General features: G+C 47.3%; 1 protein-coding gene across 1 annotated transcript in view; it reads left to right on the top strand.

Moving 5' to 3' along the window:
- ANTXR1 (ANTXR cell adhesion molecule 1) overlaps window positions 1-25,959 on the top strand; it is a 68,930-nt gene that overhangs the window by 26,021 nt on the left and 16,950 nt on the right. Inside the window, exons 11-14 of the mRNA XM_062510438.1 lie at window positions 3,757-3,826; window positions 4,515-4,593; window positions 12,644-12,739; window positions 21,093-21,134. Coding sequence (XP_062366422.1) covers window positions 3,757-3,826; window positions 4,515-4,593; window positions 12,644-12,739; window positions 21,093-21,134 — 287 coding nt within the window. The remainder of the gene's footprint in view (window positions 1-3,756; window positions 3,827-4,514; window positions 4,594-12,643; window positions 12,740-21,092; window positions 21,135-25,959) is intronic.

The raw sequence follows: 25,959 nt of genomic DNA, 5'->3' as shown, positions 1-25,959 counted from the left end.
ACTGAATCTTTCTCCTCTCTAGCAGCAGCTTTTCCCTTTTCAAGGCAGTGCTAGAGAACGTCCCGCTCTGTACCAGCTCCCTGAGGTGTTCTGGAGGTTGACCTTGAGGAGGGACACAATATTAGATTAATAGGTGAGAACATGCACTAAGGAGAGTTTGGCCTCTGCTTTTGAAAGGTGGCTGAAGTCATTGCTTGTCAAAGAATATGAAGAAGGAAGAAAATGGTTGTGCTTCCCTGAAGTGCTGCCCCAGCCTCCAACAAGTAGCAGGGTCAGAACTTTTATCCCAGGCTGCCTCTACCCTTTTCTGTAGCAGAGCTCCAGGCTGAGTGGAGGGATGAGCCCAGGGCCAGCAGTGGGGTCGTGATTTGTGCTGAGTGAGGAGGCTGGGAGCTCTGCCAGGTTCCCCCAGTGCTCCAGGTGCTGCTGGGCCCCAGTGAGGAGCTGATAATGACAACTCTGGGACTGGAGCTGTGCTGGCCCAGGGCTCCTGGAGGGACCCCATGATGGTGCAGCTCCCTGAGCAAATCAACCCTGGGGTGTTCAACCCCAGGTGATCAACCCTGCCAGCTTCTGCTGGAATCTTCAGGTTCCTTGAACAGTTGTTTGCTTGGCACAAGCAAATCCCTGCATCCAGGGACTGCTAGGAATGTGATATCACTGTTCTGTGCTTATCTATTCCCCATCCCCTGACTCTGCTCTGCAAGACTGACACCCAGTGCTCGTGTCCCTGCACAGAGCAGAGCAGTTACAGCTGATCTCAATGTGGTTTGCATTACAGCATTCACAAAACATTTCTTATTTATGGCTCTTTGTCATAGGCAGCTTCTGCCTCAAAAAGCATTCCAGTCTCTTCCTGCATTCCCAGATCCCACAAAATGGGTTTGAAACACAAACTTCGCTTGCAGAGTTGTCACAAGAGTGGCATGAGAGGAGGAGTCAGCCGGGGGAACAGAGATCCAGCTTTGATAGGTGGGGCAGAGAATTAGGGAGGTGTTTTGGCTCACCTGAGGTGACAAAGGGACAATGGAAGTGCTCAGGATGACTCAAGTTGCCATTTCAGGTGGGATAAGGTGCAGATTCCTCTTACAGCATCAGCTTCCAGGCTGGTCTGGAGTCTCCCCTCCTGCAGGAACAGGAGGCCAGGACAGAGCATCTCTGAGGTGAAATTCAGCCGAATGCAGATCATGAGTACAGGGAGAGCAGATGGAAATTGTTGGTCTGCAATATTTAGGAAGTTTGGCAAACAGCTTTTGCAATCTTTTCTTGACCATGAACCAGCTGATCCTGCAGGACCTGCAGTCAGCACTTGGTATTGCAGTGGCATTTTGGAATGTTGTCTTTCCTAAACCCTTCTGTGAGGGATCCTTGCAGTCAGATTTCACTGCACCAGTGGGTTCTTTGGTGAACCATTCACCAAAGGGAAGGCTGTTAATTTTGGCATGGTTATATTGCTACAAGAAAGTGCTGCTATCTCTTTAGGCCACCTTCTTAGGGTTCTTGTATGTATATATGTTTTTTTTTTTTTTTTTAGGCTTGCTCTTTTGTGTTAAAGCATCCTGCGCATACTGAAGCTTTTATTATTATGGTTAGGAAATATTCCAAGTCACGGTTTGCCAGAAGGTTACACCCTACTAATGGCATAAGAAATTATTCACTGTAGCTAGCAATAATAGATTTTCCAGGCTACATTGAGCTGTTCGGGTGCAGGAATGCTGGGTGTAGAATTGCAGGAGTCTGAGCAATATCAGGTACCTGCTTGAAAGGGCATCCACCGAGCCCAGATGTGTTGTTGTGGGAGGTTTGACTCTCCTCTGTACCTGCTCACTGCTCAGGCCCCAGGACTGGCCAGTTTGGGTCATCTGTGGGGGTTTATACAACAAGAGCCTTATTTTGCTTGAGGGAGTGATGCACAGGTAGGAGGAAGTTGTGCCCATTGCTGTGGGCTGCTTTTCTCAGAAGAGAGGGATTGAGCAGTTTGCTGGGGCTGTCCAAGCCCTGCCTGTGGCTGGTGTTTGGGAGGTGATCAAGGCTTGGGCATCCCTTGTGTAAAATGTCCAAGGAGGCAGAAGTGATTCCAGCCCCGAGCCCAGAGCTGAAATGATGTCCAGGGCAGTGAACCCAGCAGCTCTGCCCTTCCTTCCCAGCCCTTCCAGTGCCACTGGCAGCAGTGCAAAGCACAGAACCCAGCCTCTGGCACAAGGTGTGGGGAGCCTTCAGCCCATCTCTGAGTGCACTGGATACAGGAACCTGTCCTGCAGCTCTGCACTGTGCTCCCGGTGCCAGCACAGATGAGAAGTGCTAGTTTGTTTGCTTTCCCTGTGGAAGTTTTCCAGGCAGGAGTCAGATGGGCCAGAGTTGTGCAAACCAAATGGATGCTATTTTGTTTGGAGCAGAGGGAAAGAGCCGCTCACTTCTCCGGTGAAGCACAAACATTCTCCAAACAAACTCATCTGTGCCTGCTGCCAGCCTGGAGCTTCCCCGGGGCACCCAGGGCTGATAAACTTTCTAGAGAGGCATGGACTGATGGGAGTTGGAAGTGGGAAGGAAAAGAAAGAGAAACAAAAACCTGATGAGATCTAAGTGAAAGGCCTTCCAATATGAATGAAGCAGCTTTTGTTTTAGTGAATGCTGGCATGGACAAGCCTTTGGCCTCGGCTGCCAGAGTTTGCAAAGGAGAGATGAAGACACTGATCTTCATTTTCTTGGCATGTGTGCGCTGAGACCATGTCATAAATTCGTGGGAGTTAATGATATTGTCGTAAGTGGGGGTGAGAACAGCACTGTGGGACCTGATGTGCCACCACAGCACATCCAGGCAGCTGGAAAATGGGCTGGACAGTTTCTCAGGATCCCCCTCTTTCTGGTCACCAGCACAAAGCTCTGACTCAAGTCCACAGAAGAGGAATATCGGTCAGTGCTCCTGCTTCCCAGGCAATTGCTTGTTGGTAGTTTCTCTCACTCACTTTTAAAACCAGTGTAATTCAGGCTGGCAGGTTTAACTGAAGTTCAGATGCTTCTGCCTTAAAAGGCAAAATTTTCCATAATCTACAACTTTTTTCACTTGGATATCTCTGTTGCAACTGACCCTGTGTTAGCATGGAAACACATAATCACAGGATTATTATATGCAGGTGCTTTTATTGAAGAGCTCTGGGAGCTGGAGTACAAACCGAAATCTGACTCCAACATGGATTCAAGATGAACATGTTTTTATACCCTTTTCGTTATATAACTATATATTAATTATTAAACCCATATTGTTCTATTGTATACATTGATTTTATCCAAGCATGAATTCTCATAATTTTGATCAGGTCCCTCAAATGTCTTTCTCGTGATTCTTATTACAATTAAACAGTAACTATTCAACTACCAAACAATCGTATTATTTATCATACCATGCTTATACAGGTACAGTTTCACTTGATTTAATTCATTCCCAGGGCCTAGTTCCCATCCTGAGGCCTACCAGACCCAACCTTTCTTACCATCCCCTGAATCGATATAATTCCCATGATTTTAGAGACATTTTAACCTTGTACTATCACCTGGGCCCCTGCACAGAGTGATCCTGTACTCTGACCTTCCAAAGAGCTCCATGCCTTCAGCTGTGCTGTGGCTCAAACATGTCAGGCAGCTCTTCACCCCCCATCTCATTTTTGTATAAAGAGCAAGGAATATCATTATTTAAACTTGTTCTTTAAGGCCTGTGTGGCTGATTTGGCAGTAAATCCCACTATTTTCCTTTTGCAGATGAGAAGCCTTTTGTGGTGGAGGACACCTACCTGCTGTGCCCAGCCCCTGTGCTGAGGGAAGTTGGCATGTACGTTTTTCCTGCCCCAATATTCCCTCTGGTTCTCCTCCCTGTGTTCTGCTGTGCTGTCTGGATCCCAAGCTGCCATTCTCTTGTGTTCAGTTGTGCTCTGAAGCCCAGATCTGCAATCGAAGGTAGTTCCATGAGAATGGATAGAAATAGGGGCTGCAGCTCACCCCAGAAACAGAATTCCCAGCAGGAACACATGGAATCACAGCCCCCATGGTGGGAAGGGCTTGGGTTTGGGATTTGCCAGAGCACAGATCTGGGGACATTGTGATGCAACTGCAATGAAAGTTGGTACTGTGAGCATAGATGGAAATGGGGGCTGGTAGTTTTTCCTCAAGGACAGAATTCCCAGCAGGGAAACATGCGAGGGTCCCACCCAGGAAAAGATGGAATCTTTTGTTGTGGAGCTGCATCAGAATATAAATGGCAAAGCTTTCCAGGCCATGGAGCCGCTGGCTTTGCTCCTTCTCCCACTGAACACCCATTCCTGGGGAGCAAAGGGGGTTGGGGTTCAGGGCATGGGCACCAAGGTGATCGTGGCACTGCTGCCATCAGGGGAGCCAGGACACAGAGGCCAGAACACCACCAGTGGAAATTATCTGTACAAGAGGTTTTGCTGAGTACCAGCAACCCAGGGGCACAGCATGGTATCAGAGAGAGCTGCCCTGACTTGTTTCTTTTTTTCCAGGGAAGCAGCTCTTCAAGTCAGTATGAACGATGGTCTGAGCTTCATCTCCAGTTCTGTCATCATCTCCAGCACACACTGTGTAAGTTTTGATTGCTGAAATGCTTCTGTGGGATGCTGGGATTTAGGACCAGGTATGTGTTCCATCAGCAGCAGGGCTGTCAAGTTGGGTCTGCCTAGTGTGAAGGACATGTTCCCCCCCGAAGGCAAGTTTGAACATGTGGCAATGTGACATTTTGGGTGTCTTGTGTGCCATAATGTGGCCAAGCCCTCCAGTGAATGCCTCAGGCTCCAGGTCTGTGCTGGCACAGGGCCAGGGCTGGGCTGGCAGTGCCCTGGAGGTGTCTGTGCCTCCCTGGCCACTGCCCAGGGAACAAGGAGCAGCTCTGCTGCCATCCTTCCTTGGGCTGATCCCTCTGCAGCAATTCCAACAGCCGTGATCAGCCCCTCTGCAAGGAAACCAGAAATGTGCTGGTGGGGGCCGTCAGTGAGGAATTGCTGCACTCAGGCCCTGCTGGCACCAGGATGATGAAAATTATAATTCCCAATAATGGTGAAGATGTTGCTCCTGCTGAGTGCTGGCTGTTGGGAACACGGCATGAAATGAGTCTTGCTAGGGGGATAGTGAAGGAATTAGTTTGGAATTCCCAGCAGTCATTCATGCTTCAGTGTATTCAGCTTTATTCATCTGTGGGCAGACCTAGCATTGTCCAGGCCATGAGTGAGGCACTGCTTTAATTTTCCTGTGAACTGGCTTAAAGTAATTTTTGGGAAGCCAGTGATGCCAGAAAGACTTAAAACTGTGTCCCCAGCCTGCTTTTGTCCCTGAGTAGCAAAAGCCACTGGGTCTCTGTGCAGAACAAGGGGAAGGCCAAGCACAACATCAGCTACCAGAAGGGTTCTGTGGCTGAGGCACCAGCTAAGAAAAAGCTTTTGTGTCATCCAACTTGATCCTTGCTCAACAAGGACAAGATTGTGTGGAGAGTTTTCAGAGCTTACATGAGAGGTTATATTCCAAAACTGACAAAGATTTCCTTGTGCCTTAAAAGAAGGGAATTTATTTTATTCATCAAGTTTTAGTTTCCAGTTCACTGATCACTGGCAAAAATGTATTTGCCTGTTGTCAGCACATAGGGGTTTGCTGGGTTTTACTCACATGAGGCAGGACCTGAGAAACAATTCTTACAGAAAAATTATTCCTTCCTCATATGTTTTTTCCAGGGTTAGAATTATTATCTGTAGGTTCTAGGAGGTTAAATACCTGTTTATCTTCTGTTGTTTAACAGCTGTAAGTAAACTTTTGAAAATGCCGGTGCTTTAGGGCACTGCCTGTTGCTCCAGACTGGGAACCTGGATCTGCAGTGCAGCTGAGCAGCCACAGTTCCAGTCCTGCATCTGAAGCTGGATGCAGAGACATTCAGTGGCTGCTTTGCAATTTGTAAGTTCAGGCTTCACTAATCAAGGACATTCCTCCTGGGCAAATGCACATTTTGTCTTTGTAGCAGTGTTTTATATTTTCAAATCCTTTTAAAATACAAAACTGAGACTAATAATACTGATAATTACTGAGACTGCAATGCTGTCTTTATTTAAGCCTACAAGGGCTCCTGTCCTGGAAATACCCCAATACAAAATGAGCACCAAATTGTTTAATTGACTTCAGGCCTGGAATTTGGTCTGTTGGACCATCTGCAGCTCAGGTGGGAGAGTGAGAGGGAAATGAAGTGATGGAACACATAGGGAAAAGCCAGATATGATCTCCCCTTTGTGCACAGCAGCCTCCAGTGCTGTGGTGTCTCTGGAATGGTCAGGTTTGGCAGCAAATCTGGAATGACCTCTCCAAAAGCTCCCCCAATGGCAGCAGTGCCACGATCACCTTGGTGCCCATGCCCTGAACCCCAACCCCCTTTGCTCCCCAGGAATGGGTGTTCAGTGGGAGAAGGAGCAAAGCCAGTGGCTCCATGGCCTGGAAAGCTTTGCCATTTATATTCTGATGCAGCTCCACAACAAACCCTTCCTCTGCCACCTGTAAGTGATCTGCACCAATCCCATTTTCCCTGTAATCAATAGCTGTCATTTTCTATCAGTTGTCCAGGACTCTCTGGAGTTAATTCAGAGAATCAAAAAATTCAATTAAGAGCATAGCTGAAGCAGACAGCTGCTTTCCTGACAAACAAAGACCAAAAATGAACAGTCAAAAGTTAGCTGGGCTTTGACTCCCTACTGGAAGAATTAGCAAGTGGTGGCTGGTGGAGCTGGAGAGCTCTTGGTAAGGGATTTACTCCTGGTGCTGTATTAGGAGTTTGAAGAACTGGAAGAGAGGAAAGTATTAAATGCTGTTTTGTGGATGGGCAGGTGTGCCCAGGCACTGCACACCAAACAGTGCAGGAAAGGGAATGTGCAAGAGATGAAAGAATTGCCAAGGCTGTGTTTGGGGGCAGGAAGGTAGGGCCAAATTCTGCTGTGCAGAAAGAGCATCTCGGAGAGAAGCCAAGATGGGAATTGAAATGAGTCTTTGTTCATTTTCTAAAATGCTCCCAGAAGAGGAAAACCACTCATGACCTCTTGCACTGGTGGCTCTCAGACCCAAAACTGGAGGGACAGCATAACCCAGCTCTTGGCTGAGAAAGCAGGGACTGTCACCAGATCAATAAATGGCTGGGGATGCTGCCTGAGGTGGGGGCAGGCCCCTCTATTTTGAGTAGAAACAGCCCCTCTGGTCTGACAATTCCAGCTGAGAGATGGAGGAGCCATCAGAGTCAGCTAAAGCTTTGTCTTTTCACCTGGAGAGGTTTTGCAGCTGCCAGAAGGAGGTGGGGACTGTCACAGCCTCACTACAGCCCGGTGTACCAGCTTTCTTCCTGTGGCAGTTTGAAAGAATGAAGGAATTTGCACCTTTGTGTTAATCAGCTGTGGATGGATTTGACCTTCAAATGTGGAGAGAGTCAGAAAAACAAGCAAGGACTGCAGTCTGGTAGTAAAAACTAGTGACCTTTCACTGAAGGTTTGTTTTTGTTGGGTTTGTTGTTTTTTGGTTTTAATTCAAAAGAAGTGTAACTCAGTGTTAATGTAATGTAATTCAGAGTAGGGTTTTCTCAATTGTGCCTTTGTTCTGGGCTGCACAATTTGGGCTGTGCCATTGATTAGCGCCCCTAAAGGCACTCCCTGGGGTGTCAGAAGAGCCTTTTTGAGGCTGCCAGAGTCCATTTAATGAGAATTTCCTGGGCCCTTGACCTGGGGGTTTGTTATTACCTGAGGCATTGTTCGGTAGGAGCTCCAGGGCATGAGATTTCAGGTTTGTTTCTACAAGAAAATTGCTGTTAAATGTGCAAGTGTAACAGGCAGGGAGTGATTTTGCTCCACGGATCACCTGAAGAGTTAAACGTGCAGAGATTATTTCACTCTGATATTGCTGCATGGGCTGGTTTGTAATACCCTGAAGTGTGGTTGTCATATTGCAAAACCCTTATTACTATGGTTTAGGAAACAGAGAGTCACAGAAGAGACCAATAAATTGGAGGTGGGGGCAGGACAGGATGGAAGTTTTTCAAAACTTTAATTTGAGAACATCACAATAGTTTGTGGCTGTGCCCCTGTGACATTGCTGAGGTTAAATAGCAAATGCAGTCCAGGATCTCTGCACATGTGGGCACCCCACTTAGCAATGAGGTTGAAACAGAGCACTTTGAAACAAAACATTTTATTTTATTGAAATGTTTTTCTGTTGAAAATGTGATTTCAGTTTAAACTCAGTTTCAGAAGGAAACTTATTTGAGAGCTGCTGTTGTGTGTGTCCAGGTCATGCTGGCAGGTTCTTACCCCATCAGAGCCTGTGAGGACCCTCTCTTGCTCAGCTTAGGGGGCTGGAGAAAAAGTTCAGTGTTTTATAAAGATAAACCCAGTGAGTTCCATAAGGATAAACAGTAATCAGGGGTTAGAGAATTGTTTCCCCCAACCAAAGATTTTCCCTTATAACAGAGGGTGCAGTGATCACTCCTCCTTTCCACCAGGCGTTTGCCTGCTGTGTTTGCAGTGTGAACTCCCCAGGACAGAGGTTGTCCCTTGCTCTGGGGTTGTTTGTCCCTTGCTCTGGCTTTGTCCAGCCTATGGGGAAGGGAGGCCTGTGCTGCTGCTTGCACTGGGTTGTAAAGCAAATAATGGGATGCTGGAAAAATGTTTGCTGCTCTCATCTCCTCTCAGATCTGGAAGGAGAGTAGGGAAACAAACCATTGCCAGAGGGGAATTTTCATGTCCCGGCACAGAAAACAGGGGGAAAGGAGCTGAGATCACCTTTGCTGGGTGACCTCAAGCAGGTGCTTTGTGCTCACATCCCCTGCTGAGCTTGGCTCCTGCTCAAGCAGCTCCACACAGACACGGACCAGAGGCTGACCCTGCAGAGCAGTAACTTTTCATTTCCTTTTGGAAGTTAGGCCACATTGTTTCTGTTATATAAAAAATATTCCTGTATGTGATAAATGATGGGTAGCAGTTTCTGTTGCCATGTGCACAGTAAAGTGAGAAACTAGGAAATAAAATCTTAAACGAAAATAAAATTAGAGAAAACAAACCCAAATGTGACAAAAAATGCCCATCTGCTATGTAGCAACATCTTTTGAAAAACCCTCAGGAGTAAGCCATAGTTCCATTGAAATTCCAGTTAACTGATTCCTGTTTTTCTATGAATGGATTTATCTTTGTTTCTGCATTAGAAGCATTGAGCATGTGTAAGATGAAAGAGGGGCTAGATACCACAGATCCTGCCTTAGCTTTGTCTTGCCTCGTGACTGCACCCGTGTTTCCAGGGCAGGATTTTGGGAGCCTGGTCTTGGGCAGTGATCTCAGCAGGGAACAGCAAAGGAATGCTGAGCATGAGGCATTTCCTCATTTTCAAACCATGCCTGGAGGGACCATCCCTTCTCCCCGAGTATGAAATGTGCACCTGGCTCATTGTTCATACCAAGCTCTGGGCTGGGATCTTCCTTTCTGGGACATCTCCCAGAGTTTGTAGGTCAGCGGGAAACACCCTAGGGACATTTTTGGAGCAGATTTTGCCATCCCTTCCCTCCTTTCTGGAGGAGAGCCTGCACTCCAGGGGCTGGGCTGGTGTCCCCCAGTGCCAGTCTGGCTTCTCACTTCCCTGACAGCTCCACAGCTGAGGGGAGCCTGGATGGAGTTGGTGATAGCAGAAGGTGTCCCTGACCATGGGAAGGGAGCAGGGTAAGATCAGCTTTAAGGTCCCTCTCACCCCAAACCACTCTGATTATGAGTCTCTCTATTAAGATGTATACACCCCATATATATGAGGAAATGTCTCTAACATGTCCTGCCCCAGATTTCCTGCAGTCTCTCTACATCTTCCTGAGGTTCTTTTCCATTCTACTTACACTACCAGCAATACTGGCAGCACTTTCTTGGCCTTGCTGGACTCTGGCAAGGCAAAGGAGTCTTCAAGGCACAGCCACCTCTCTTTCTTCACAGCTGATTTGTTTCAGAGTCTGCACAGGGGAGTTTGAACACGTGAGATGTGGGGCACTACGAGAGGCCAGGCAAAGAGCCCACTGGTTTTTCTATTAGCGTTTCTTGGTAAGATAACAAGGTGTTTCCACAGAACAGCTCCAGGCACTGTCCAGGTCTCCAGCAGCTCTCAGGAAGCAAAGTGCCAGAGTTTTGCAGTAATTTGGCACTAACTCTGAGAGCACCTTTGCTGTCTGGTTCTTGTCAGCTCTTCAGTTTTAGGATGTTGATCTCACTGTGGGTAGCAGCCCCACATTTACCTGTAGAAGGTGAATCCCTATGACAGCAGCACCCATCACAAAGCCTGGGTGCATTTTGGGGCTGGCCAGGCTTTTCTCCATTGATCTTTTCTTACGAAAGAAACCCTTCTGGTTTACTGTAAAAACTCTCTTTTTAAAATGAAAGCTGTTTTCCTGGTCTGAATCGCCAGCCTGTATTCAGTAAGTGTTAAACACACTCATTGCATTATTCCATGGTTCTGTGTTTCCATGAGTGTTTGCATTGTTCTTCCAAATTTTAATTAAAAATATATATATATAATTCAAACAGACATTTGAAAGGCTTCAGCCCTTTTTCACCAGCTATATAAGACTGGGAGGGAGGTCTCAAAATGCCAGTGGAACTTTTGCAAACTCTTTGAGAGGCAGATTTTTGTTCCTGTTTATCATTCAGCTTGACTAAGTGGCAGCTTCCATCTCAACACAATCCAAGCTGTATAAAACCTAACTGCACAGAGTAACAGCTAAATTCTGAGTGAGACTGGGAAGATCTGGCAGCTCCAAGCCTGCCCAGTCCTCTGGACTGGTTTTCTTCTGTGATACACAAAACCCCCATTAGCCAGAGGAACAGATGTGCTGGGGTATCAAAAATTGGCCTTTATAGGTTGTTCCTGGGGAGAAGAAAAGTAAAAATAAATTCTGTTTTTAAAAATAAACCCAAAAAATCCCTAGAAAACAGTTAAAAAGCCACTTTAATTTGTTTTGGAGTTTTGAAAATTGATTTTAGAGTACCCTTAATTACCAAATAATTGTTTTAATATGGGGCTAAGGGAGCAGACAACGATTAGACATAAAAAGCTTGATTTCTTCTTTCAAGGCAGTAAAGCACTGAGATCAGTTTCTAAAGCATTGAATACCTGCAGGTTACATTTTGCAGAAGATGTGCCTTTATGCTGTTTGTCTGGAGGAGCAGCCCCCAATGTACAGCTCTCTCTTCTCAAATGAGTTTTTTTTATGTGTGTTGGAGTCCAAGTTCCATTTCTAGATATGCCTTGGGTGAATTCTTCTCCTGTGTGGATTACCTCCTCTTGCTTCCAAGTGTCAAAGATCAGGTTGTCTTGATCCAAGCTCTCCAGAAATTCTTTCTGCACCAGCAGAGAGTTTGGAAAATGTTCTCAGCCTGGTTATTCTTCCATAACTCTGTGTTCTGGAATGATGGGAGGTCATCTGACACTTGAGTTGCAGGGATTCAAGCAGGCATTTCTCAGACCCACAGGTCAGTCTGTCCATGGACATGTCCTTAGTCTGGCACCATGGCCTTGACATTGGGTGGAGGGCTTTAAATGTCTGGCTCAGAGAGGTTTAGGTCAGGCCTTGCTGGTCTGTGAACAGCAGGATCCTGGGGAGGAGTGTGACAGGGAGGCTGGCACAGCTCAGGGACACAGGCACATCTGGTTTGGGTTAAATCTGAGCAGCAAGAAGTGGTGCACATCTGGGGCTGGACAGCTGAACTGAGCTGGCCTGTGCAGCAGTCTGCAGTGCTGAGAAGAGAGAGAATTGCAGATGAGTTTTAACTGGGAGGAGTGTCCCAGTCAGAGAGGAGGGGTTCTGCTGGAGTTAGTGATGGGGAAACTCCCTGTGTGTCCTTGTGCTGGATGTTCAGACCTCTTGGAAAGTTCCTGGCAGAACTGCCCTGAGTCAGCACAGCTGAGACGAGCAGGAGGACCTGGGTCATGGTCATCACTGCAAATTTTCTGTTTGGAGTCAGCTGTAACACCAACATCACTGTCACTTGGTACCACAGGAAGAAAAGAGCTGCAAAGTTGTTTAAACTGCAGTGAAACCTTGCCAGTACTGTGGCTGCCCCATCCCTGGAAGTGTCCCAGGCCAGGCTGGACACTGTGGCTTGGAGCAGCCTGGGACAGTGGAAGGTGTCTCTTCCATGGCAGGGATGGGACTGGATGGGCTTTGAGATCCCTTCCAACCCAAACCACTCCATGATTCCACAACTGTGTTGTGAGCTCTTCTTCAAATCTTTCTTTAACCCTTCACTTAAATATCCTGAGGAATGTTACATTAATTTTAATCTGAATTAAGTGTTTCATCTAACTGTGAGGGTCAGAAAAATTGATGCCAAACCTGTGAAGTGAAGGAGAGGTCTCAGCCTCTCTGCAGTGAGGGTTGGGGAGGGCAGGTGCTACATTCCATGTGTGAGGAGAGAGGAAAGCTGCTTCTTGTCTGACAGTTAAACAGAGTGTGACATTAATAACCATGGTTAATGTGGCAGTAAGTGGGGAAGGGCCTTTGGGACACTGCTGGGAGTGCAGGGGGTGATGTGTGTGAGGGCAGCTCGGTGGCACAGGTGTCACACTTGTCACACCTCTCTGTGTTCTCTTCCAGTCTGACGGGTCCATCCTGGCCATTGCCCTGCTGATCCTCTTCCTCCTGCTGGCTTTGGCTCTGCTCTGGTGGTTCTGGCCCCTCTGCTGCACCGTGGTAAGTGACAGACGCCATCAGCCCAGAGCAGCATTTCAGTGCTGACCAGCTGTAAGAAATGCAGGGGAGGGAGGCAGGGTTTTCCACAGGACTGAGCCCAGAATGGGGCAGCATTTCTGCCACTGCTGACTCTGCCTTGGGCTTCTGCTTCATCTGCCCAGCCATGTATTACACCCATGGAACAGCAATGCTTCCAATGCCCAAGCCTTTTCAGGAGCCTTTTAGTCTTGTGTTTTGGTCACAAAATGGAAATAGTTTGCAGAAATTTATTCCTTGCCATGCCTGTTCTGAATTCTCTAACCCTGGTGCCAGCATATCCATGCCGGAGGGCTCCTGTAGAAGGAAGGGCAGGACTGATCAGCTCACACTAGATTCCTGGTTCTGCCTCAGGTGCAAAGAAAAGACATATCCAGGTGTCCAAATTTTTTGCAAGTTGAACTGTGTTTCCTGGATCACCATGTCTGAAAAGTACTTTGAATATCCCAGTGATAGTGGATGTCTGACTGTGCTCCACTGAGCATTGTCTTTCCTCCAGGCCCTTTCACAAAAGTTCAACAGCACAGTTGCAGAGTTAATGCTTTAAAAGAGCAGAGAAAAATCAGGAGAAAACAGGGGAGATTTAAGAGGTGGAGGGAGGCAAGAAGGAAATCACAGGACTTGAGAGGAGCATTCATCTCCTTACGACTCTGCTGTCTGTCTGCATAGACCTGTCACACCCTGAGCATCCCTGCTGAGACCTGGCACTGCCTTTCCCAGCAAGGATCAGGGCAAGGGCTCATTACTGAGGAACTCACAGTGCAGGGAAGCTCTGCTCTTGTTTTGGATCTTGTTTGTGATGCAAATATAGAACAAGAATTAGGGACACACAAATGTCAGCAGCTTTGGAGCCTGGGTTTGTGACTGGCTGTGTGTAATGCTTCAGAAGCTGCTTTTAAGACCACCCAAACTGGCTCCACTTTCTGGGTCACCTTCATTACTCCTGATTTTAAATCACAGACTCCATGTTGTAAATTTGCACCATTTTGTACCAAACCTACAGTGCAGAGCAGAGAGCTTTGGAGCCACACACTGCAGGAGCCACTTGCTGGAGAATGAGTCTCAGTGCTCAGATGTGTTATCCAGAACTAGGATGGAAATCTTGCAGGAAAAATCTTAGTTGTCTATTTCTGTTCCTGGCTGAAAATGGGGATAAAATGCTTCTCTTCACAGTAGTTTGGCACCTCTGTCCCAAGATGAAAACCAGAATGGAAAAAATATTTATTTGGACTTTCAGAACAATTAAAAAAAAAAAAAAGGTTCTAGAATTGGCCAAAGGACTAGCAGCATGGTAGGTTGCTCACAGTTATTTGTCTAAATTAGATGGCACATTCCCAGAGGATTTGGGCCAACTTTCTGTTGGCACATCTGCATAGAAGTCAGTAGAGATGTGCCCTGTGCAAGCGTTTGCACTGGGATCTGGAGGAGAACTGAGGGGATAGAGGGGAAATGCTCTCAGTGGTGCTGCTGGTTTAAGGTTCTGTTAGAGCAGAAAGGTGAAGCTGATGAGAAAAAGGCATCAATAAAAGCAGCAGGGCATGGAGTGGATGTGGAGCTGTTGTTGTGAGGGCACTGTGGCTCTGCTGCAATGGAATCATGTGAGGACAGTGCTCATGTCACAGCCCCGAGTGTGGAAAATAGTCCAGATAAGCAAGGTGGGTGCAGCAGAGAGAGGGAGTCTCTGCTCCACATGAGACTTTATAAGCTTAATATTTTCCAGATTTAAGTTCTCTACTTAAATCATTTGTTGCAGAAAAAAGCTTTTCCTCACTTTCCTCCTTTACCTCGCTTGTTCCCTCCTAGCAAGGTCTGCAAGTGGGGACTGTCTCACTGATATTTTTCCAATGTAGTCAAACACTTCCCTGTAGCTATTGGAAAGATTTTATTCCAAGAGCCTGTATGAAATTTCTTCCACCTCTCTGGGAGGGCATCCGGTGTGTTTGGCAGAGGAACAGGATGCCTCACTGTGCACAGCTCACCCAAAAATTCTGTGAAATTCAGGATAAACCCATGGAGGAGTGCCCAGCCTGTCAGGCCTGGGGATGGAGAAAGGGAGCACAGCAGAGCTGAGTGACTGCTCTGGAAGTGGCACAGGGAGGAATGCAGTGTTGTCAGAAGTGAATTAAGGGCAGAGGAATTGCCTTGCACAACAGCCCAGAGCTCCAACCTCAAATAACCAAACCACAGACCCGGAGACATCTCCATGGATTCCAGCCCAGGGACGTCTCAGAGATAATTGGAGATGTATCTGGGGGAGAAGAAAAATAAACACAACAAACTGTTCTCTTACCAAGTATAAATTTGTTTCTGAGTGACAAGCAGATTTCTAAACCCTGAAATTCCTCTTGGCCTGCTTTTTAATTAAATAGGAGTCATTACTATCCAGCAGTTCTTCAGGAAAGACACTGAGTCAGCTTCGTCCCTGGAGTAAATGGACTGGAGGCAATAGACTCACTCTGGAGGTTTATCTGGAGCCCAGTATCTCCTTCCCATGCGCCCATAAAGGAATGCTGTTTACAAATGTATCCAAGTTTATTGGTCTCAGAAGTATTCTGGGATGAAGTCTGGAATTTACCACTTGGTTTACAGTAGAGGCAATTGTTGTTTAGTAGATCAGAACAATAATAACTCTTTGCTGTGCCTGATATACCAGCACAGGCACAGTTTCCCTGGATGCCCGTAGAGGATATTACAAAAGCATAGGAGGGAGGCACTAACCTCTCCAAGGGTTGTAGGAGGTTGATTGAGTAACAGAAAATAAAGGACCAATTCTACCATGCTGAAGTCCCCAACACTGAACTCCTAACAAGAACGATGGCAAAAAGGAAACAAGCACACAGACACCTCTATCAGGGTACCCCACCTTTCCTGAGCTGAGCACCTTTCCTGTGCCAAGAAGCACATCCCAGCTCCTGGCTTCCCCCAGCCACTGCCTGTCTTCCCATTCATCCTCTTTCCTCAGCACAGCACAGCCTGGAGCAGTGCACACATCCACAGCAGGAGCTGTGTGTGCAAGGGGCTGTTCAGCTGCCCAAGGGTGAAATTGTTCTGGGTAGGAGGCCAACATGAGCCTCAGGTTTAATGTTGATATAAATCGGTTTTAATGTAGAGGTAAGCCAAAGAGATAATCAAGCTCCAAAACTGTCTTAAGGAGGACTTTGCAGGCACATTGTTAGATTGGCCTGGGAATGGAGCTGCTGAAAGTGTTTGGATGCACAGTGAAGCAGAATTAATGTAATAGCTGGAAGGCTTGGCTGTGCTGGGATGGTCTCTCTTGCTGGGATGGTGCACATCCATCACATCTCCTCCCATGTTTGAGTTTTTCCTCCATTCTGCAGCCATCCGGGGTGGCCTGAGGGGCTGGGCTGGATTATTTGCCCACATACAAAATCTGCCCCACCTCACTCATTTTCATACTATACTGATTTTTAAATGCAGGGGTGTGCCTGGCAGATAAATGAGGTGTTGGTATTTAAGCATCCATCACCAGTTTTAACTTTAAAGCTGTTTTCTGGAAGTAAGCTTGGAAGAACCCAGCAATCCATTTGGCTCTCAGTATGTACTGCAGCTGACCAGAAGTTTTGGAAACAAAAAGCTGGATGGAGAAAATACAGAAAATATAGATTAAAACCACATGGCTAAACTGGTGGAAGAGCAGGGGAGGAAATGCATAGGCTCTGCAGCAACCCTGGAGAGCTATAAAATGGCAGGGTCCTGTTGGCTGGATGGAGATTCCTTGCAAAGATTTTTGGATTCTGCAGTTGTGCTGATCTGGGGAGAAGGGAGCACAGGATCACTTAACCAGATAATTCACCGGGAATCAGTGAGCGAGGGCAAGGGCTCCTCTGCACAGCTCAAAGTGGCCACCGTGGTTTTCCTCTGCCCAGAAAAGGGATTTCATTTCCATAGTCTTCCCCAGAATGTGGGTCAGACACTTGGAGCACACCCCAGTGGCTCTGGCCTGGTTTATCTGTGTGGGTGAAACAGCCCAGAAAAGGGAATGACCTGTGCAGACGCTGCATTTTTGCCTACATTCCCTGCAGAGCTGCATGCCAGCCCCATCCAGCTGCAAACTGCACCAGGGTTAATTCAAACAAAGCCTTTTTCTCTCCATGATGTCCTGTCTTTCAAAAGTAGATGATTTTGGCATGTGCTGTGATCCTGTATTGAATTTGGTTTGGGCCGTTCACCTCCAAATCTTAGGGGAGAAGCAGCCTTTTCTTGTAGTTTTAATCAGTTAAAATTGAGTTTCCTGAATCTGCTCCCAGGCTGACAACAGAGGTGAACTCAAAAGGATGAGTTAGCTTTCCACTGGACTTCCTGTACCTCTTACTTGCACCTCTAAGAAGATTGTATTTTATTGCAGATTAAGAAACTGGGACAGGCCCTTGCTTATGTTAGCTTTGAAGTGTAGATTCTCCGAGGATGTAATGGATACTGAGAAGACACAGAAGATAGGACAGAAATAAAAATGAAATGTTCCTTTACCCAACTCATACCTCAAATATGAAACGGTCACAGGACGGAGAGGTCAAAACTATAAATATTAAGGGAAAAAATAGGTAATTAGTCAGATGGCTCATAGTTAATGCTATTAAAAATCTTTGTTTATTAAGGTAGCAGGAATACATATTCAGTGTTTTCCAGAAGAGTGAAGGTAATTAAGGACAAAAATAATCTGCTCAGTTAACAGCATGCTTCCAAACTGTAGTACTAATTAGGGGCAGAGTCCTTTATTTCTTATTTTGTACTGTTTGCGTAATTTTAAATGATGGTCTGTCCCGTCCTACAGCAGATGCTCTCCTCTGACAAGAAACATATTGCCCCTATTTATTATCTAAAACTCCAGGGATGGTTACTGTATGATTGCTGGAGAGCTGGTGGAGACTCCTGGGGTCCCAAGACAGAAAACATCCTAGACACATTCCTGGAATATGCAAAATTTGGATTCAGCATGTGCTTTCTTATGCCTGAATGGCTATAGAAATTTCAGGGTGACAGAAAATTTGTCCTCCCCAGTGTTTTTACCTTCCAGGAGGTGACTGATAGCATTCCTCTGCTTTGCCACTGGGTTATCCAACAGACACAGCTGCTTCTCCGCAGATCTGAGGCATGGCGAGCCTCAGCTAACAGAGCCCTGTCCTCCACATGCATGTTGAGATCTGTGGGGAAAAGCAAAGAATTACTGCACTGTCCTAGATTTTCACAGCTGAGTGTGTGGAAGTGCCTACAACTGCTCTCCAGGTTCCTTCATGTGCCAAGGAAAGCCAAGGGCCATCTCTCCACCCCAGGGGCCTTCACCCTTGGAAACAAATGAACCTTGCCAGGGTTTTGTAGCACAGTGATGGTGCAGAAAATACAGAAAATAGAGAAAGGTGATGGTGTAGAACCATTCAGGTGTTCCTCACCTAGACAGCAAACCTGGGGCTGAACCATCGTGGTGTTCTTCTTCTCCTAAACACAGGGTCTGGAGACCCAGTGGTCCCAGGGATGGCTCAGGATCATTCAAACCCCACGTTTGTGTGTCCATGTAGCCCACGTTGACAAACACTTGCCAAGCCAAAGTGGCTGGAGAGCCATGCTGGGCCTGGCCCACTCACCACTGATCCTTCAGCAGGTCCTGGGGGCCACAATGAGGTGGCCACGTGGGCTGTGTCCTCACAGGGTCCCTGTGATGGCATTTTTGCTCTTTAGAGCTGTTTCTGGTTGTGCCAGGCGAGTGGGCATGAGCCTTTGGTGTTGCTCTGGGCTCCTGCTGTGCCCACTGCTGTGGGATGGCACCAAGGTGCCATTGGCTTCACTGCCCTCCGTGTCCCAAAATGAGGGTCTCACTGCCCCAAAACAGGATCTCAGTGCCCCAAAGTAAGGATTTCATGCACACAGAGCTGTGACTGTGACGATCTAAAAGGGAGAAGGAAAAGATTTGTACTGTTGGAAGGCCTGGGCAACAAGTCAAAAATGAGATTTTTTTTTTGTAAGATTTGAACTTTGAAAGGTTGTACAGGCTCAAAGGCCCGAGAGACTGAACTCCCCCATCTCTAGACTTGTCCAAATTAACCAATCCATGCTGCCAATTTGCAGGGAGTTCAATTGTTCTATAGAAGTGCAAAGCACTCAGAAATTGAAGGAATGTCTTTCTTTTCCCTGCCCTCTTGGCCTGTGATAGAAAACACTTGATGTGTTTACAGAAGTCAGTCAGTCTGTGTATACCTGTGTGCATAGGGGAAGGAATGCAAATGTATGGAAAGCAGCCATCTCCTCACTTTCAAGTGTGTAATCTCCAGTGATACTGGCTGAGAAGTTGTGTTTGGATGCTCAGCTGGACCAAAATTGGGTGGTTTATTCTGATGTTTTATTCCAATGTAAATTAGAGGAACTCCTCTAGAGCAGGGGATGTTCTAGGAGGGAACCAGGAGGTTCCAGCAGGTGCATTTTGGGTCAGATATCTGGTCTGTCAGTGTCTAATGGGTTTGTGTTCAGGGATTTGGTTCAAAATGGGGTCTGTTGACAAATGCTAGCTGTCAGACTGGCCAAAATTAATCTGAAAAGATCTCCTGTGTCTTTTGGTACATTGCACACTGTCAATATTTATTGTGTCAAGGGACACAGAAGAGATGGTGTTGTCTCCATCTGACAGCTCTGATGATGCTGATATCCAGGATTTCTTTTCCACAGAACAGCAGTGGCATGCAGACAACTTTTCATCTGCTTTTCACAGAACCCCAGAATTATTTAGGTTGTAAGAGACCTCTGATATCACCAAGTTCAGCCTGTGATCCCCACCTTGCAAAGCACAAAGCCTCTTCACCAGGGGTTCCCTGAGGTGCTGAAGGCTGCCTAAACAGAAGCCCTGTGGCCAGGAGCAGGCAATGGCAGAGCCCAGCACTCATCCCTGCCCTGGGCTGGGACACAACTGCTCCAGCCCTCTCTCCTCCCCAGCCAGAGGCACATGCTCCTCATTAATGGCCACATTGCATGACTCGGGCTTTGCAGAGCAAAATAAAAACAGTGAGCTCATCACAGGGGGAAAAACACGAGTGAGAGGAATTGCTGTAAATATTTATATCTTCGGGGCCTTTAATTGCAGTTTGCAATTGATTGCAAAGTGATTGCAGTTTTCCCTTTCTGCATTTAAATGACCAAGCTGTTGCTGTTTGGGACTGGGTTTTTTGGGCTTTTTTTGTGGGTTGTTTTGTTGTTGTTGTTTTAGGGTGATGTTGAAACCCACACACGTGTCCCCCATGCCAGGGCAGCCTCTGCCCTGACACCCAGCTCAGGACACTCAGTGTCACCTTCAGTGGTGCTCAGACAGCCCCTACTCCACAGCCTGGTGTGCACAGGAGATGCCTGGTCCAGGTGCACCCAAAGTCCCAGAGCAATCCCACCCTGGGGCATGGCACTGCCATGCCAGGGCTGGAGTTGTGCAGGGTGAGGTGTACGAGGGCTGAGGGACAGTGTTGGACGTGCCTGCTGTCACTGCCCTCCCCTTGGAAACCTCCCTGTTGCTCTTGGATGCAGGCTCTGGGAGCAGAGATGCCTGCCAAACCCTGGATGCAAACTTTGTGCATGAAATAATGGCCTCACACCCACATCAACTGCAATGGTTCCTATGGAGAATATACTGGACCAGGCTGCCACCTCACTGCCAGCTTTATTAGAAACCTCACTGAGACATATAATGTATATATATTGATATTTTTTAAAGTTTATGACAGTGAACTATATTAACTTGATAATGTGAAAAGCATGAATGTGAAGAGCTTGAGGTGGCAGAACCTTCTGGAATGAAATAGGGAGAATGGTCTGGGAGCAGGAAGCTGGGTGTTATCACTGCTTTGCAATGTCCCCAGGGCATTTTGCTTCATGCTGGTTTTGCTTTCCAGCCTTTGTTCAGATGGTAAATTATTTGAGGCAGGATTTGTACACGATTGCAGAGGGCAGGAGAAGGAGTTGCTGATTTTACTGTGGTTGTTCAGGTGAAGCATCAATGCTTAGAGCCAGCACTGACTGTGGCAGCTACTGGGACTGGGAGAAACTAGGGAGATCAGACTTTGAATTTTCTGTTGCCTCACCTAATGAGCAATGTAGGTGTGGAGCTGTCACTAGGAATGTCTCTGATGTAGGGCTTTGGGACACCTCCTGCTCCCCCCCAGTGACAGTGGCACCCAGATCCACCCCCTGATTCCGCTGGGCTGTAACAGAGGTGTTCCAGCAGCACATCCTGTTGTTTTCTCCTCTGGATATTTTTTGTGACATTTGAGTCGTGCTGAAGAACAAAGCATGAATTTATGATTCGCTTTCTCTTTAATCCTTCTAGATCATCAAGGAGCCTCCCCCACCTCCTGCAGAAGACAGCGAGGTGAGTGACACTGAGCCTGGCTCTCCTCAGTGTTCAGGAAAGTGTTTGGTTCAGTCCCCTCACAAAAGGTGTGAGTGCAGGAAAGGACAGCTCAGACAATACCTGACCTGGTCAGAACAGAGTCAGGCTGTGATTCACACAAGGGACAGCCCTTCAGCCTGTGTTTAACTCTGAAGTCAGTGGAACCTGAACATGTGCTTAGCTGCCCTCCTGGAATGGCACTGTAATGATTTTGGTGGTTTGGTATACATAACCACTCATGGCAGGAGCTCCCAGTCCAAGCCTGTGGAGCACTGCTGCTGTGAGGAAAGGAAACTGCTGGTCCTTGCAGTGTCTGAGACACATTCAGAGCAGATGTAAAACCCCAACAAAATCTTCTCGACACCAGCGGAGCCACACAAGCCAGGGAAGTTTTAGTGGAGAGTAATCAACAAGCACTAAATCAGCATTAAAGCTTCTATCTTAACTCTGCTTACAGGTTTTAGAGATCAGCCTTGCTACAAATGGTAAAAGCTCTGCCACCATTCCTGAGCAGACTGTGCTCAGAAAACATGCCCAGTTTTCCATCTGTCTCTTTCTCTGTGCTTTCAGCACACAGTGAGTCTCTGCCCTCTCCCAGTGTTTTCCACACGGGATTTCTCTGCATCCCTGGGCTCTGTGCAGGGCACTCTGATGGCAATGGGAGTCTTTCCACTGACTTCACCAGGATTTGGACCAGTTCCTCTTGAATATGCAAGTAAAATTAGCCTTAGGTCTGTGCTCAGAGTGGTTTGGTTGGGTAGCTTGCCTTGCCTTCTGCTTCTGGAGACAAATTCATTGCCTGCTTCAGTTTGCAAATGGAAAACTTGTGAAATAGTGCTCTCTGCTCTCCATGAACCTGGCCCAGGGAGTGTGGGCTGAGCCAAGGCTCAGGAAAGCTCAGGCCTCTGCAAGGAGCAGGGATGCAGCCTTGGTTCTCCTGCATTGTCCAGGGCCAGCCCTGGGACCTCCACCTTGGGGCACTTCAAAACAGGCCTGAAGCAAACTCCAAATCAGACCATTCCCAAACCCAAGGGGGATTTGCATTTGTACCCAATGCCTCCTGTGCCTCTCTCTCACCTGGCCCATCTCCCTGAGCATAGATTTATTTGGGCTGTGTGAAAATCCACCAGCGTTGTCAGCTTCTGTCCTCTGAATGGAAAGGAAAATATTAACCTCAAATTGCACATGCTTTCTTCTGCATCACACATGCCTCCAAGCCAAGGGATTCAATTGCTGAAATTAATTAAAATACATCATTCTGGAATGCTGGCTCCCTGGCCAAGAACTGGAGGGGGAAATTACATCCCCTAAGAGGGGAAGACATGCGTCACCTATAAGGAAGTCTTCTGTCAACCCAGCAAGTGCTGCAAAAACAGAGCAGTCATTGAAAAATCACAGTTGCAGCTTGAAATTCAGCTTGTCCAGGCTTTGGTTGTTCCCTGAGAGGGCCCTGCTGAGTGATTGAAAATTGACATTCAATAAGACCTGTGCTTTACCTGCTACCTCATCCGTCCAGGAGGGGATCTGGACATTCTTTGGGGTGTTGCTGTCTTCTTTGGGGACCTTGGCATGGCAGGGTTTGGTTACAGTAGTCATGGATTGGTTTGGGTTGGAAGGGACCTCACAGACCATCCCATTCCATCCCCTGCCATGCCAGAGACACATTCCACTATCCCAGGTTGCTCCAAGCCCCATCCAACCTGGCCTGGGACACTTCCAGGGATCTGACATCCATCTGTACAATGTGCCAGCTGCTCCAGTGGTACAATTTCACCTGTGCTTCCCACCAGAGCACATCCCCTAAGCTCAGTTATCCCAAAGCCAATGTGCACATTTAGCAGCCAAATGTTTTTTAAGAGAGGAAAATGTAGTTTATACTATTTCAGAAGCTGTACAGCACAGGGCAGTGCTCAGAAATCAGTGAGGCTTGAAGCTGTGACTTGCACTGCTTTTTCCCAGACAGAAGAGCTTCCCGCTAGTGACAAACTAGCAACAGCTCTGAAAAGATGTATTTTTTTGGTGCCTTTACTGCTGGAGAGGCTGGTCCACAGAGCAAGACTGACAGTGCATTCTCAGAAGATCAAAGCCTCAAGATTTTCTACTTTGCTCTAAACAAATAGAAGATGATTTTCTACAATCCAGGTTTTTAGGTGTTGCAGATATCCCTCTCCCGTGCAGGAATCCTCCAGCAGGAGGGATTGCTGGGCCCTTCAGCAGCAGGGTAACAGAAGTTGGATTTTTCCCTTCTCATGAAATTTTTGGCCATTAAAAAAAAAAAAAAAGTGGAATTCTTGCATCAGCAGGTTTGGGAGCTGAAGCACACAGGAGGAAGGAGAATGCATTACACCAACAACAAGGGGGAAGCAGCCTCTGCTGCCAGACCTGCCAAAGGTTTCACTGAACTCTGCTTCAGAAACCCTTTGAGACATGTTGGAAATACTTCACAGTTGGTGAAGGAAACCATGATTGACCGGAAACTCCCAATTAATTCATCCTGAAATTGCAAATGTTGTTAGCTCCCACTGTGCTGCTTGGGGAGCTCGGGATGCTGAGGGTGAAGCCAGGGAAGAACAGATGGTTTCACTTAGGCCAGGAAGGATTGAGTTAATGCCAAGCGGAAGAGATGAGTGCCTGGAGGAGCCAGGAGCACCTTTCTGGCCTGTGATTAATCAGTCACTGAAGGTGGATCAAAACCACATTCTTCCACCTCCAGTGAACTGGAAGGCTTTTTCTAGCCCTGCTGGAGGAAGACACAGCTGCTTTTATTCCTGTGCCCCATCACTTTAGGCTGGGTTTATTGGAACAGCTCTGCACAGCTCAGAGCAGAGGCTTACTACAAGGCTGAAGCTGGTTCTGCTATAGCAACCCATCCTCAATATACACCAAGTAACCCCAGCTGAAGGGCTCTGCAGCTTCCAACAATTCTCTATTCAGTCCCTGGCCCAGGCCAGAATTCTGCTGCTGTCAGTCCTGGACAGACAGAGGAACCCACAGCTGGGTCTGCCCAGGCACCACTTGCTCCCATAGCAGCAATCCAGGGACACAAAGCTCCCTGGAGTCTGGCAAAGCCAGGCAGATCAACCAGATGCCCACAGCTTTCCTCATCACTCAGCCCCTTTTTTTCCCTGCTGCTCTGTCACCCAACATCCAAGGACATCTCTGGTATGGCACCAGAGCCAAGCCACCAACCAGCCTGTAATGGGATAATTCTGATGTCTGTTGTCCTCTTGCCCACACACAGCACAGCAAGCACTCACAGGGAGGTGCTGGGGAGAAATGGCCCTTCAGCAGCTCTGGCACAGCCCCTGAGGGCTTTAGCACTGTCCTGGGAGGCATAGGAGAGGAGGGACTACAATCCCCACAGTGGAGCCAAGGGATGAACCCACTGTTCAGCTGGACCCACGCTGACTGCTGGGATCTGATCTCTCCCACAACATTCATGAGGTCAGAGGATGCCTGAAGGACATCCAGAGATGCTTGAAGAGCTGCTTGAACCCTTACTTATTATCATGGAATGGTTTGGGTTGGGAGGGTCCTGAGAGATTTTTCTGCTCCACCCCTTGCCATGGGCAGGGACACCTTCCACTAGACCAAGTTGTTCAATTATTGCTGTTCATTGTTCTTTTCCAAACTGTTTTCCTTGCTCCTTTTGGTAAGCCATGCTGGGGAGAGAGCAAAACAAGCTCCAGAGAAAGGCTGTGATAGGAATCTCTGTAGACACCAATGCAGGAAATTTATTCCTGAAATGAAGCCAGGTCCCAGTGGTGTGCCAATGCTTCTCCTTCCCTGTAGTCCCTCTTTACAGCAAGTTGTGGAAGTATGGGAGGAGAAGAGGAGCCTTCCAAGAAGCAGGCATCTAAAAGAAAAAAGGTGGGGCTGTCATTGGCAATAGATGAGGTGCAGGTATTACACCATGGAGGTGTGGAGTTGCATAGCCAAATCTCAGTTTCATAGCCAATTTCATGTGAAGTATGCAGGCAGGCCCAGTGCAGTGCAGAGGCTGTGGGAGTTGGGTTTAATCCCATGCTGGTGTTGATTCCCATGACCTGATAGGAACTTCACCTTCCTGCAGCTTGGTGTGTGAGCTCTGGAGTGGGAGCAGCTCAAATCTTTCTTTCAGCACAACCAGGGTTCCCTCTGAGCTGTGCACACACCATGCTCTGCTCTTGGAGCCTCCAAGGATCTGGGCCAGGGTAAATGGGGAGTTTCTGTGATGATCAAGGCCACCGAAGGCTGGTTTGAGAAACACTTGTGTCTCAAGGATGAGTTTGTATGAAGCTAAAGTTGTTTGGGCTGGAGAAGATTCTGGGGAGCCTTTAGAAGGTACCAAGGAACCAAGCAAAACCTTCTCAAGCAGGAGGAAACATTCCCTGAGAACAGCAAGGTGTCCCCAAAGTGTCACAAAGCAGCTGAGAGGTGGCCATGGGATCTGGGAATGACTCCAGTGTTGGGAGAAGGGGTAGAAAGGAGTCTTGATTTGCCTCTGTGTTTTCTCAACACTAAATTTTGATGACAACATCTCTCACACAGAGAAATGATTGTTGTGTCGTGGCTCAGCCCTTGGTGCAGGCAGAGCTCTCTATAAATTCAGAGACAAAATTCAGGCTTTGCAGAGACAACTGGGAAAATAATTATAAGGGTGGGGAGATGGGTAAGTAGTCCAAAATTATTTTTTTTTAATATCTGGCCAAATTTAGTTTGAATTCTTACCCTGAGTGGTTCAGATGTCCCTTGTGGAGCCTGAATTATCCTTGTGTTACCCACAGATGAGGTTCCCTCAGGTCAGGGTCAAAGTATCCAGAGC

This window comes from Cinclus cinclus, chromosome 29, assembly GCF_963662255.1.
Source record: "Cinclus cinclus chromosome 29, bCinCin1.1, whole genome shotgun sequence".
Lineage (NCBI taxonomy): Eukaryota > Metazoa > Chordata > Aves > Passeriformes > Cinclidae > Cinclus > Cinclus cinclus.
The sequence above is the reverse complement of the archived record's forward strand: the minus strand, read 5'-3'. Positions and strand labels throughout refer to the sequence as shown.